The sequence below is a fragment of the Salvia hispanica genome, chromosome 1 (genome assembly GCF_023119035.1).
Source record: "Salvia hispanica cultivar TCC Black 2014 chromosome 1, UniMelb_Shisp_WGS_1.0, whole genome shotgun sequence".
In the NCBI taxonomy this organism is placed as follows: Eukaryota; Viridiplantae; Streptophyta; class Magnoliopsida; order Lamiales; family Lamiaceae; genus Salvia; species Salvia hispanica.
In genome coordinates this window covers 10,475,023-10,485,838 of record NC_062965.1, presented here as the reverse complement: position 1 = coordinate 10,485,838, position 10,816 = coordinate 10,475,023, and the positions used below count along the sequence as shown (strand labels likewise).

The 10,816-nt window shown below is 37.6% G+C and overlaps 2 protein-coding genes across 5 annotated transcripts; one reads left to right on the top strand and one right to left on the bottom strand.

Moving 5' to 3' along the window:
• The first annotated feature begins 73 nt into the window (after positions 1–73).
• LOC125202831 (probable serine protease EDA2) lies at positions 74–2,538 on the top strand. 2 transcript variants are annotated; one of them, XM_048101305.1, is made up of 10 exons: positions 74–139; positions 219–554; positions 654–770; positions 1,006–1,059; positions 1,132–1,203; positions 1,343–1,548; positions 1,650–1,747; positions 1,823–1,897; positions 2,083–2,166; positions 2,280–2,538. In XM_048101305.1, the coding sequence occupies exons 2-10, from the start codon at positions 303–305 to the stop codon at positions 2,393–2,395; spliced, it is 1,074 nt and encodes a 357-aa protein (XP_047957262.1). In that variant the 5' UTR covers positions 74–139; positions 219–302; the 3' UTR covers positions 2,396–2,538. The 2 variants fall into 2 exon arrangements, with proteins under 2 accessions (XP_047957262.1, XP_047957261.1); XM_048101304.1 differs by having other exon boundaries at positions 81–139; positions 205–554.
• Positions 2,539–3,907: 1,369 nt separating this feature from the next.
• On the bottom strand, positions 3,908–10,277 carry LOC125202208 (PHAF1 protein At3g51130-like). 3 transcript variants are annotated; one of them, XM_048100573.1, is made up of 15 exons: positions 9,796–10,277; positions 9,545–9,627; positions 9,144–9,218; positions 8,980–9,047; positions 8,796–8,901; positions 8,675–8,735; positions 8,428–8,594; positions 6,813–6,875; positions 5,281–5,328; positions 5,049–5,162; positions 4,868–4,967; positions 4,705–4,784; positions 4,458–4,562; positions 4,312–4,385; positions 3,908–4,120 (listed from the first exon to the last, which is right to left on the bottom strand). In XM_048100573.1, exons 1-14 carry the CDS (start codon positions 9,887–9,889, stop codon positions 4,338–4,340), a joined length of 1,212 nt encoding a protein of 403 aa, XP_047956530.1. In that variant the 5' UTR covers positions 9,890–10,277; the 3' UTR covers positions 3,908–4,120; positions 4,312–4,337. The 3 variants fall into 3 exon arrangements, with proteins under 3 accessions (XP_047956530.1, XP_047956531.1, XP_047956532.1); XM_048100574.1 differs by having other exon boundaries at positions 4,323–4,385; XM_048100575.1 differs by having other exon boundaries at positions 4,711–4,784.
• Positions 10,278–10,816: the final 539 nt, after the last annotated feature.

The window sequence follows — 10,816 nt, the reverse complement described above, 5'->3', positions numbered from 1 at the left end:
AAATTCCGGTTTGAGTCAGACCATCGAATCCGGCTTGGCTCCTTGTCATATCTCCACCTTCTTTTCTTCGGACCCCAATCAACCCATGGCCCTCGATGTCGTTGCATCCTATGATTGTAAATACCCGGATTCACGTCAGGTAAGATTGAAATATATATTTCTCAGCTAAGAATCTGTTTACAACTTTTAACATATGATCAAAAGTGGAAGCTTGATAGGTTCTAGCAAACACGTTTGGAGCAGCTGTGGTTTCTCTTGAGCATCGTTAATACGGGAAGAGCTACCCTTTTGGATCATTCAGCATGGACAATCTGAGATATCTTTCGTCGAAACAAGCGCTCTTTGATTTGGCTGTTTTCAGGCAGTATTATCAGGAATCCTTAAATGCAAAGCTCAACAAATCAACACATAACCCATGGTTTGTCTTTGGCATCTCATACGCGGGAGCCCTAAGTGCGTGGTTCCGCCTCAAGTTCCCGCATCTTACCTGCGGAAGTCTTGCTAGCTCAGCCGTTGTTCTTGCTGTTTACAACTTCACAAAGTTTGATCAGCAGGTCAAGGAAAACTCATTAGATCACTTTAGTATCTGATTTGTTACTTTGCTTTAGAGTTGTATACGTTCCGTTTCTTGATCTGGCGATGTTTTTATGCAGGTTGGTGAATCCGCTGGTCCAGAATGTAAAGCTGTGTTGCAAGAAATTACCAATCTTGTCGAGCAGAGACTTGAATCTGACCAGAAGGAGCTAAAGAAATTATTTAACGCGTCCAAGGTAGAAAAAACATGTTTATCCTTCTTTACTTTTCGGGTCCTATTCCGTTATTGTTGTAAGTTTTGCCAGAAAAGATTTTGTAAGTTTATGACATACTTTGATATTGTTGCAATCTTTATTTTAACTACCTTGTTACATTTTCTGACTGATGTCAAGTTTTATTGGTTTTGTTCTAAGCTTGAGTTATTCTCGGATCGTATTATGGAGTTCAATGATGACTTGATTTGTATTACAGCTATCGGACGATGGCAACTTCTTGTATTTTCTGGCAGATGCAGCAGCCACAGCGGTACGTGAATATACAGCATTGTACAATAGAAACTTTTTGTTTACCAGTTTTAGCATGAATTGCGGTTTTCAGATTCAATATGGTGATCCAGATGAACTGTGCAATCCTCTTACTGAAGCAAAGAAAGCTGGCGAAGATTTAGTGGTAAGCCGTTCTTATTTCTTTAGTAGTACCTACAACTGATTATATTTTCCTAGAAAGCAAGTTTGCGCGGTTGTGGTTTGGTTCTCTTCTTACTCTATCGCAGAAGCACCATTTGTGCTGCTGATATTTTCTTGTTCAGGAAGCATATGCCAAATATGTGAAGGAGTATTACATAGACTATATTGGTGCCGATGTTGAGGCCTACGGGCAACAGCAGTTGAAGAAAGCCAAAATAAGCGATAGCAGTTCTGCTCGGTTGTGGTGGTTCCAAGTGTGTACAGAAGTTGCATATTTTCAAGTTGCACCAGCAAATGATAGCATCCGTTCGTCAAAAGTCGACACTAGGCAAGTCTGCACGTTTTCCTTTTCTTCCCGGTGTTTCATTAACCCAACTACCAAGATGATATAATGAATTAAATCGAGTAGCATTTTTTTTTTTTTTGCAGATACCGTTTGGATCTCTGCAAAAAGGTCTTTGGGAATAATATGCCTGGCCCTGATGTTAACGCGACAAACCTATTTTATGGAGGCAAAGATATTGCTGGTAACATCGTTTAACTGTTTCTCTTATCAAACAAGCTCATCGTGGACTGATTCGTTTTCTTTTTCATCAAATCAGGTTCAAAAATAATCTTCACGAATGGTTCACAAGACCCTTGGCGGCATGCATCTAAACAGACATCTTCACGCGGCAGTGAGTCCAAACACCGTGTTTATCTTACTCTTGTAACTTGATAACTTTTCCACACTCTATACATAATTCTCTCTATTTAAAGTATGCTTTAATAGGAAGATTTGATTCAACAATGTCGGCACTTGGCAGAGTTGTTTCACCATTGTTGTGTGCTTTATCAACACCTTTTCCTCTTCGCTTTTCAGTGCCTGCATACATCATCAAGTGTCACAACTGTGGCCATGGAGCGGACATGCGTGGCTGTCCTCAGTCTCGCTTGGTTCCCAAGGGTATGTTGTGTGGTTTAGGCTCTCGTATTTGGTCGTGCTCGTCAACTGCCATTTCACCTTTTCACACGTTTTTTCACATTCGAAAGTTCTTCCTGTCGTGTTCCGTGTTTCAGGCGATGCAAAGAACTGTTCATCCCCAGACGCGGTCAATAAAGTAAGACAGGATATCGTCACCCATATTTATCAGTGGCTATCGGAATGTCAGTTTTTGGGTGTAAGCGCCATGTAAAATATAGTGTATAAAATGAGAACTTCAGGCCATGTTAATTCTGTATGTATTAGACTTCACTAGTTATGTATAGTTATCTTTTATTGTAAGAGACATTGAAACAGAGAAGAGATAAATAAAGAGCATTCTCGCCTGTTTCATTATTTCTCAGTCCTCAGATTAATTCATACTATAAAAAGAGTTGTTAGTGTCAAACATTTGATGATACTTTTCCCATAGTCTTGATCAAGACATTCACCACACGGCTTAGTAACTGTATCACTTAACGAACAATTTCGTCTTGGCCTCCTCGGACTCGCCCTGTCCAGTGTACTTTCCGAGCTGGGCAAGCGAGTTTGACTTTGCTCTGAGGAGGAGTGCGTCTTGAGCGGCCTTCACGTTCTTAGGCCTTTCCTCTCACGTCTTCAGGCATGTGTGCATATGAGAAGGACACGTGCCACAGGTTTGGGGCCTGGTCATTGCGTTCAAGTTGCGTGTGGCCTCAACCTCGATGATCAAGGACAAACTAGGGTTCTGGTTTTTCTTGGCTCAATTTTCAAAAAAATATATACTCCCTCCGTCCCATAAAAAGAGAAACTCTTTCCATTTTCGTCTATCCCATAAAAAATACTAGCACACTTTTATTTTTGGTTACTTATTTCTCTCATTACTATACTAATTGTACAGTAATACATGTATCATCCTAAAAGTTTCTATTACTATTGGAGGGGGGGGGGGGGGTTAGAAAGCTCATTGTACCATGATGCCGGGGACAGTCAGTCGGTGGGATTATCTTGAGGAGATTGAGAGTGGCGTCGGCTACCTTCTCCGGTTGGCCTTGTGTTTCCTTTTATTAATGAGGAATAAGTTAATTTTTTATCTGAGTTGCCTTTCATATTCTATTGATTATATTATTTACAAACAAGTGTAGTGAATCCAAGGACTAAGATAACATAAATCACTCAGTTTGTTCCTTATATAAAAGAAACTTCACAATCCACGTACATATCATTCCAATATTCTCCTTATCTTAGCTTACTAATGATATTGGTGTAGTCATAGCACTTCTATGGGGATCACAAAGTTCTTCCTTGATAATTATGATTTTGAAAGAACGATTTCTTTAAGATTGTTATTTCACAATTTTTTAAGAAGATATGAGATTTACATTTCATTAACCTTTTTTTAACTAATTTCTATTTACTTTTTCTAAAATCCATGATGGGTTAAAATGTGACAATTTTTTTTATATGAATATTTTCGATGCTCAAACGTCACCCCCACACATGGAGTGATAACTTTATCATGTGGATTATTGGAAAACAATTTCGACTTATTTCAATAATGATAATTTCCACTAACCAAAATATGAAATAGAATATAATACGTGCATCATTTTCACAACAATAGAACAGTGGTTGTTGTATATATTTGCAATAGTTTCCAAAATACTACTATTTGGCAAAGCTATATAACTAAATACAGGGAAAATAGGAACACACACTGTTTATTATAAATAATTAACAGATGATGTATTTAAAATACTAGATTCATTCTTGATCCGTCACAATCTCACTCTTAGAAAAACGAAAGAGGAAATAAGCAATTAATACCATCTTTCAGAAAGGCAACTATGTTTACACCTGCTAACCATAATATACAAGTTGAATATATGTTCAAATATTGAAAATCATGTACGAAAGTAAGGCACGCCCGATCACCGTTCCACTGTACAGCACCATGTTCCTGCAAAAATGTCACCGCGTGTTTCGACAGTGAGTTGACAAACAGCACCAGCGGCTCACAAAAAGCATTGAAGCGATCAAAGGTTCATATCGGATTGTGTTGATTCAGTCTTAAAGATGCTATTGCAGTTCAATAATAATGAACTGTAATTATTATAATACTGAAATATAAGCACTGAGGAGAAAGCTCACACAATGTACACCTGCTTGACGGAACTCTAAGACTGGAAGAGAGTTACAGTTGCAATGTAACCATTTTTCATGACCTGTTGGAACAAATAGCAGTAGACTCAAGATATGAGTTATGAATGAAACAAATGAGTGTGAAAATGTTGTACCTCGAAGGCAACATTTGGGTATCCATATACAAATGTAGATCCAAAAAGGTTGCTGGTGGACCCTTGTGTTTGGATGGCAGCTCGTCCGCTGTCACCCAGGATTTTCTGCAGAGTGATGTATCTGTTATTCCTTTGAAACTCTAGTGGAAAGACAAAAATACAGAAAGTACTTGATATTGACACTCTGCTAAAAGACTACATGTTTGACATATAGAAGTCGATGTCTAATAACTCAGATAGCAAACACCTTAACTTGCTCCCACTTTGTGCTAGGCGTAATGACACATTTAGAGGTGCTATTCACATCCTGATGAAATGACCCATCATCTGGCATTTTAAAAAAAAATAAAAACAAATGAAAAAAATACTCAGTTTAGAGTCGATAACAAGAGATAATGCAGACTACTTACATCCAGAATTATGTATCACGAAGTTGCACTTCATGTATGAATTGAAATCGGAGTGCCCAGGATAGTTGGTATGCAGAACAAACTTTTTAATTTCATAAGTCTGCAGATCCATCAAAATTGTCATATCAATGAACTCAAGCAGTCAGATTGAATGGTGTTAATGCAAGATATGAGACAAGACCTGTCCATCGAATAAAATGTCCAAGCCACGTGTAAAGTAATTGTAGAAGTAATAACCACAGAGGGTGGTTCTTGGTTTCGGATCAGGCGCAGAATGGATTACCATTTGGTCCACCTATGTAGCTCAAAATCATCAGCCCCATCTTATGAGAACCAGAAAGCCAAAGAAACTACATATTGGCAAATGACCTCATTAACTGGAAAGAGAGACAAGACTATATACTAGGCAATACCTGTTTTTGATGAATCTCACAGGGCTCCCCCAATTCAGACAACACATCCTACATATTAAATAATCATCAACTGATCTTACATGAAAATCAATTTTATTTGTTAATGATAGGAGTAAAGGCCGGAGACAGATGAGCAAGAACATAAACGAAAAAGAGAATGATGAATATAATTAATTGAACTGGAACAGAAAATAATCCTCATGAATGAGGCCAATCCTCACGCAGGAGGCTACGGTCTACAACCATCCAAATTGGTGATCTCTCCAAAGATGTCTAAACTAATAAAAGACTCCCTATTTATAGATACTAAGGTGCTGAAATAAAGGTAACAGAAATTTGAAATTGAAATGCAAGTTTGACCAAGTCTACCGCAATCCTTCAACCCTTGCAACTAAATTACTCACTCAGCTCTTCCCCTAAAATCTCTGGTTCAGTTAGTTGCTGCGATATCTCTTCTATCTAATTAGTTGGCCCAACCACTTCCCTATTTTCACTCCTACAATCCGTATTAATTGCCTCACCTTCAAAACAGCCATGTCCTCAAGGCTCAGTTAAAATTCGAAACACATCACTCTGTCCGGGGAGGTTCAAACTCATGCTTTCGGATAGTTGTCATAGCATTGAACCAGAAAAGATTGTCAACTATATGTAGGAACCTCAGCATGACCAGATAGGAGTTGGCAATCTTTTCTAGTTCAATGCAATGACTACTACCCGAAAGCATGAGTTTGAACCTCCCCCGGACAGAGTGATGTGTTTCGAATTTGAACTGAGCCTTGAGGACAAGGCTGTTTTGAGGGTGAGGCAGTTGATACGGATTGGAGGAGTGAAAATAGGGAAGTGGTTGGGCCAACTAATTAGATAGAGGAGATATCGCAGCAGCCAACTGAACCAGAGATTTTAGGGGAAGAGTTGAGCGAGTAAATCAGTTGCAAGGGTTGAAGGATTGCGGCAGACTTAGTCAAACTTGCATTTCAATTTCAAATTTCTGTTACCTTTATTTCAGCACCTTAGTATCTATAAATAGGGAGTCTTTTATTAGTTTAGACATCTTTGGAGAGATCACCAATTTGGACGGTTGTAGACCGTGGCCTCCTGCGTGAGGATTGGCCTCATTCATCAGGATTATTTTCTGTTCCAGTTCAATTAATTATATTCATCATTCCCTTTTTCGTTTATGTTCTTGCTCATCTGTCTCCGGCCTTTACTCCTATCAGTTAATCATAACTATACCCTGTCGACCAAACAAAATGAAAATTTAGAAATAAAATATGAAAAAAGTTTATATTATAATTAGCAATAACATCATACCTCTGCACTTATTTAAATTAAAGGCATCTCTCAGTTAGCTCAATTAACTTAATTTATTGTCAAAGTTCCAGAAATATTAAAAGCTAAAAAAAACATACTGGGGAAAATGCACAGCTTTCATTAAAAGATAAAAGGCATGAACAGGAACATGTATAGTAGCAAATAATAGAGCAGATTCAAACAATAGCAGTATAAGCAAATTCCATGCCTAGTTTCGGTACCTGAGGGGATGCACCAAAAGATATATGCTGACCACCAACTGTAAACCACAATTCTTCCCCTAACTGTTCAACAAAGATGACAGAAAAGGTCAATAATGTGATAAAGTGTGTTACAAATTTCATTTCTAATTGCATGGGAGTGGGACACATGTGGTCCGACACTGGTATTTAAGATGTCAACAATACATAGAAAGATGTGAAAACGAGTGGATTTGTGCAGGACTCGATAGACAATAGCCCTACAGAAAATGCAGGTTTGTGAGTTCAACAAGTACTATCAGCCATAGAATAAAGCAGAAGATGTCAAGCATTAAGGTTCTAGGCACTGTTTGATTTGTTTTTTGTTTTTTTGGGGGTGGGGGGGAAGCATGGCCTATAAAGATAGAAATCACCATAATGATGAATCATAAAGCCACCATCCACTGAATGAAATGATCAGGTTGTGCAAATCCACATTTTCATCCACAGTTGGCTGCTAAGCAATGCTGTATTGTACCATTTGAGTATACCTTTCATGAATACCATATTGAAGTAGCAATCAATTCAAGCGGTCGTAAAACCAATCATTACACAATTTTGGGACAGGAAAAGATGCAGTATATATGGTTTTAGCGGGGACAATACACCAGATGTCACCATGAAGCAACATATATTGTGATAGGAATCGTGGTTTAGTATTTACAAATATTGATTACTGCATTATATTTAATTAGTTATTTTTTTCAGTAAGGAGTCAGTAGTTTTTTAGAGATAGCATTTATCTACTAGAGTTAGAGTTGGAATAGGAGTCTTCATCTGATACGGAATGGCGGGTCTATAAACGGGAAACCGCCAAGTCATGTGGCCAACGAATTTGGAGGGAGTAGAGGAGGAGTAGCAGCGGTCAAAGTGGGGCACAATTCTCTCAGCTAATAGTTAGTTTGTTGCGGATTCTTTATTTGTAATTTGAATTTAGTTTGTTAGTTTGTTGCAGAAATTTCTCATTGTAAGCCTATATATTCAATCTCCACAATGAGAAATTTCAGCAACAAACTAACAAACTAAATTCAAATTACAAATAAAGAATCTGCAATAAACTAACTATCAGCTGAGAGAATTGTGCCCCACTTTGACCGCTGCTACTCCTCCTCTACTTCCTCCAAATTCGTTGGCCACATGACTTGGCGGTTTCCCCGTTTGTAGACCCGCCATTCCGTATCATCATCTGTGTAGGAGTCAGCAGTTATTACAAATAGCTCCTCAACGGAACTTACGGAAGAGCACCGGCTGGGGGATATTGGTTTAGGGACTGTATTTACCATAAGCCTAGTTAGAATACTGCTTTAAGTTCACTCTCTATTCTTTTTTATGTTCAGTTTTCAGTCTAGTTTTTCTTTTATTCCTTTGTTTCTCCATCCTCTTGCCTTTACTCTATCATATTGTCTATAGTTAACACCCTCATGACCTCACCTATGCTCCTATAATGTAAATAGCAACCATATACTAGTTTGAATATTTTAAGCAAGCCCAATTAAATCACTTTCAGGAGCAATAATTTTTCACACATAATAACTAAAAACTAAAAAGTATGGTTATAATTTTTCCACTTTAAATAAAATGAAAGGAAATATATCACCTTCACTGCAACTTCTTCCATGTAGAGGCTGCCAGCTGCTAATGGAGGAACGCATGCCTTCATCATTGAAGATCCTACACCAACCTTACGGTCTGTGGACGAATCATAAACAGAGATACGACAAGCAACTGGGGTTGTTCCGTCGGGAAATTCCAGCGGAACCTCAGCTGTTAAAGACGAAGCAAATGTGCACTAAGATCCATGAAATAAGAAAAAATTATAATATAGAAATAGGATTAACAATAACCTTCACGGTCATGACAGAACTGTGCATACTGTGAGGGCACCGGAAACACAAAGGATAATCCCTACAAAATGCAGTCATCAAAGACTGCCTTGTCATAGTAATATGTGTTGAGCTAACTTACAGGGTAAAATAGAGTGTACACGCCCAGGTCTTTATCATAAATTCCAGGATATGTTGGCCCGAAAAGAGCATATACGGCCACAAAAGTAGCTAGCGTAGACGCTCCCCTACAAGTGAAAACATGTCCCAGTCAGAACTGCAAAAACAGACAATAAAAGTTCAAAATTGGAAGCACACAAACATACCCAATCAATGAAGTGGCATACCGCACTCGAAGCCGCTTGAAATCAAAGATTTCAATAAGACGGAGGCGCTGGAATAGAGGAAATGCGGAAATAAGGATATGACAGTAGCGGACATATTTTTCAAGTAAACATTTATTCACATACCATCTTTAACGAGAAAATACCTGAGACCAAGGATCAAACCTTAGATGAAACCCATGGTCAGGGAAGCTAATAACAATGTCAAATTTCATTGGTTCCTGCACACAAAATAGAAAATAATACAAGTACATGAATAGCTTTCAAGTAAATCGTAGCTTTCTAAATTACTTACTATATATCTCATCGAGCTTGTACGGTAATATCATCCTCCTTACAGTTAGGAACTTTTAAACAATTACACACCAGCAGAAATATCAAGAGTCAAGATATGGATACACTTAACAATGCTACTTACTGCATTATATATAAAAACCTAGAGAGTGCATGCTAACAGCAAACAAAAGGACCACCATAATAACAAACTGCATCTATAATTGGCATAACCAGAAACATAAATTTATACAAAAAACCAAGGAAGACAAACCTCATCATAGGACTTGACATGAACAACATCGTAGATGTTAGGCTGCTGCTGTATCTGAGTAAAAGCTTCTGAGATCGGCATACCTATAAAATCATAAAATCAAATAGAATCTCATAAATACGTCACCTTCAACCCAATTAGCAATAATCTGTGATGACAAATCACCCCATAACCATCAATCAAAGGAACCCCAGGGTGGAAAAACAAACCCCAGTCGTTAACACAAATGCTACACATGTACTGGCGCTTACCGAGAGAGAAGGGGCCGAGTCCGCGGCCGGGCCGGAGAGTGAGGATGGTGGAAGCCATTGCAGTGCTCTCACACCTTGGCCTGTTTCTCTGCATATTCTTCCCCCTTTAATCTAAAATTGATGAATTGAATTCCGCGAATTTAGCATTTACTTAAACTAGTAGTATGAGGAACAAGGAATCTGTCGGCGATATGTTTAACAATCAACAGATATGCTTCTAAATCCCCAAAAATTCGCCATGTATCAAAAAATCTACAAGTAGACCTATTTTAAGCAAATCTTAAAATTGAATTAATACACTATTAGATCAGGTGGTTTATTAAAAAAAAAAAAGTATCCAATTCACCATCATTGTAAACAGAGAAACAAATCTGTCTGTATATGTGGCCGAAAATTAGAACTCTGTGATTCATGATCGGGAGCGGGAGAGAATGGGGGAAGTGATGGAAGAAATGGAGATGAGATGGAGTTGGGGAAGACGATTTCCCTCTACTCCCATAATTTGAAAAATGTCATACTCCCTCCGTTTCCGCGGCAACGGAGATGTTTATTTTCAGCACTTTAGAAAATATTATGTTAAGTGATAACTAAATGAAAAATAAAAGAGAAATGAAAAAAAAATTAAAAAACAAAGAGAAAATAAAATAAAAGAGAGTAAAGTGAATAAATAATTCTATTATTATAAAACATACCATAATCTATAAAAATGGCAAAATAATTTCATTATATAAGTGTATACTCCTTCCACTAGGGGAGTGATCAATTGCTAACTCATCATTTAATTGCTAACTACAACTAATTTAAGGTTATAGGATTTTAGAAAACGTATGATCTATAATTTGCCACGTGTAATTTTCGTTTTTATTAATAAAATAAAAAAAGATTAAAAAAAACGCCAAATTAGGGTTTTAGATGAAAATGTCAATATAGTGTTTCGAAAATATCAACACAATGCTTTGAGAATGTCAACACGATGCTTTAAGAATGTTAACCCATTGCTTATATTGACATTCTACATGTA

What these genes read in the sequence shown, in the direction of transcription:
- LOC125202208 (XM_048100573.1), bottom strand. Translation starts at nt 9,889, where the DNA reads ATGCAGAGAAACAGGCCAAGGTGTGAGAGCACTGCAATGGCTTCCACC. An exon ending in GTGAGATTCATCAAAAACAG is followed by an intron (nt 5,163 to 5,280) that starts GTATTGCCTAGT and finishes TGAGCTACATAG; the next exon opens with GTGGACCAAATGGTAATCCA. An exon ending in ACCCAAATGTTGCCTTCGAG is followed by an intron (nt 4,386 to 4,457) that starts GTACAACATTTT and finishes TTGTTCCAACAG; the next exon opens with GTCATGAAAAATGGTTACAT.
- LOC125202831 (XM_048101305.1), top strand. Translation starts at nt 303, where the DNA reads ATGGACAATCTGAGATATCTTTCGTCGAAACAAGCGCTCTTTGATTTG. An exon ending in AATTATTTAACGCGTCCAAG is followed by an intron (nt 771 to 1,005) that starts GTAGAAAAAACA and finishes TTTGTATTACAG; the next exon opens with CTATCGGACGATGGCAACTT. An exon ending in AAGCTGGCGAAGATTTAGTG is followed by an intron (nt 1,204 to 1,342) that starts GTAAGCCGTTCT and finishes TTTCTTGTTCAG; the next exon opens with GAAGCATATGCCAAATATGT.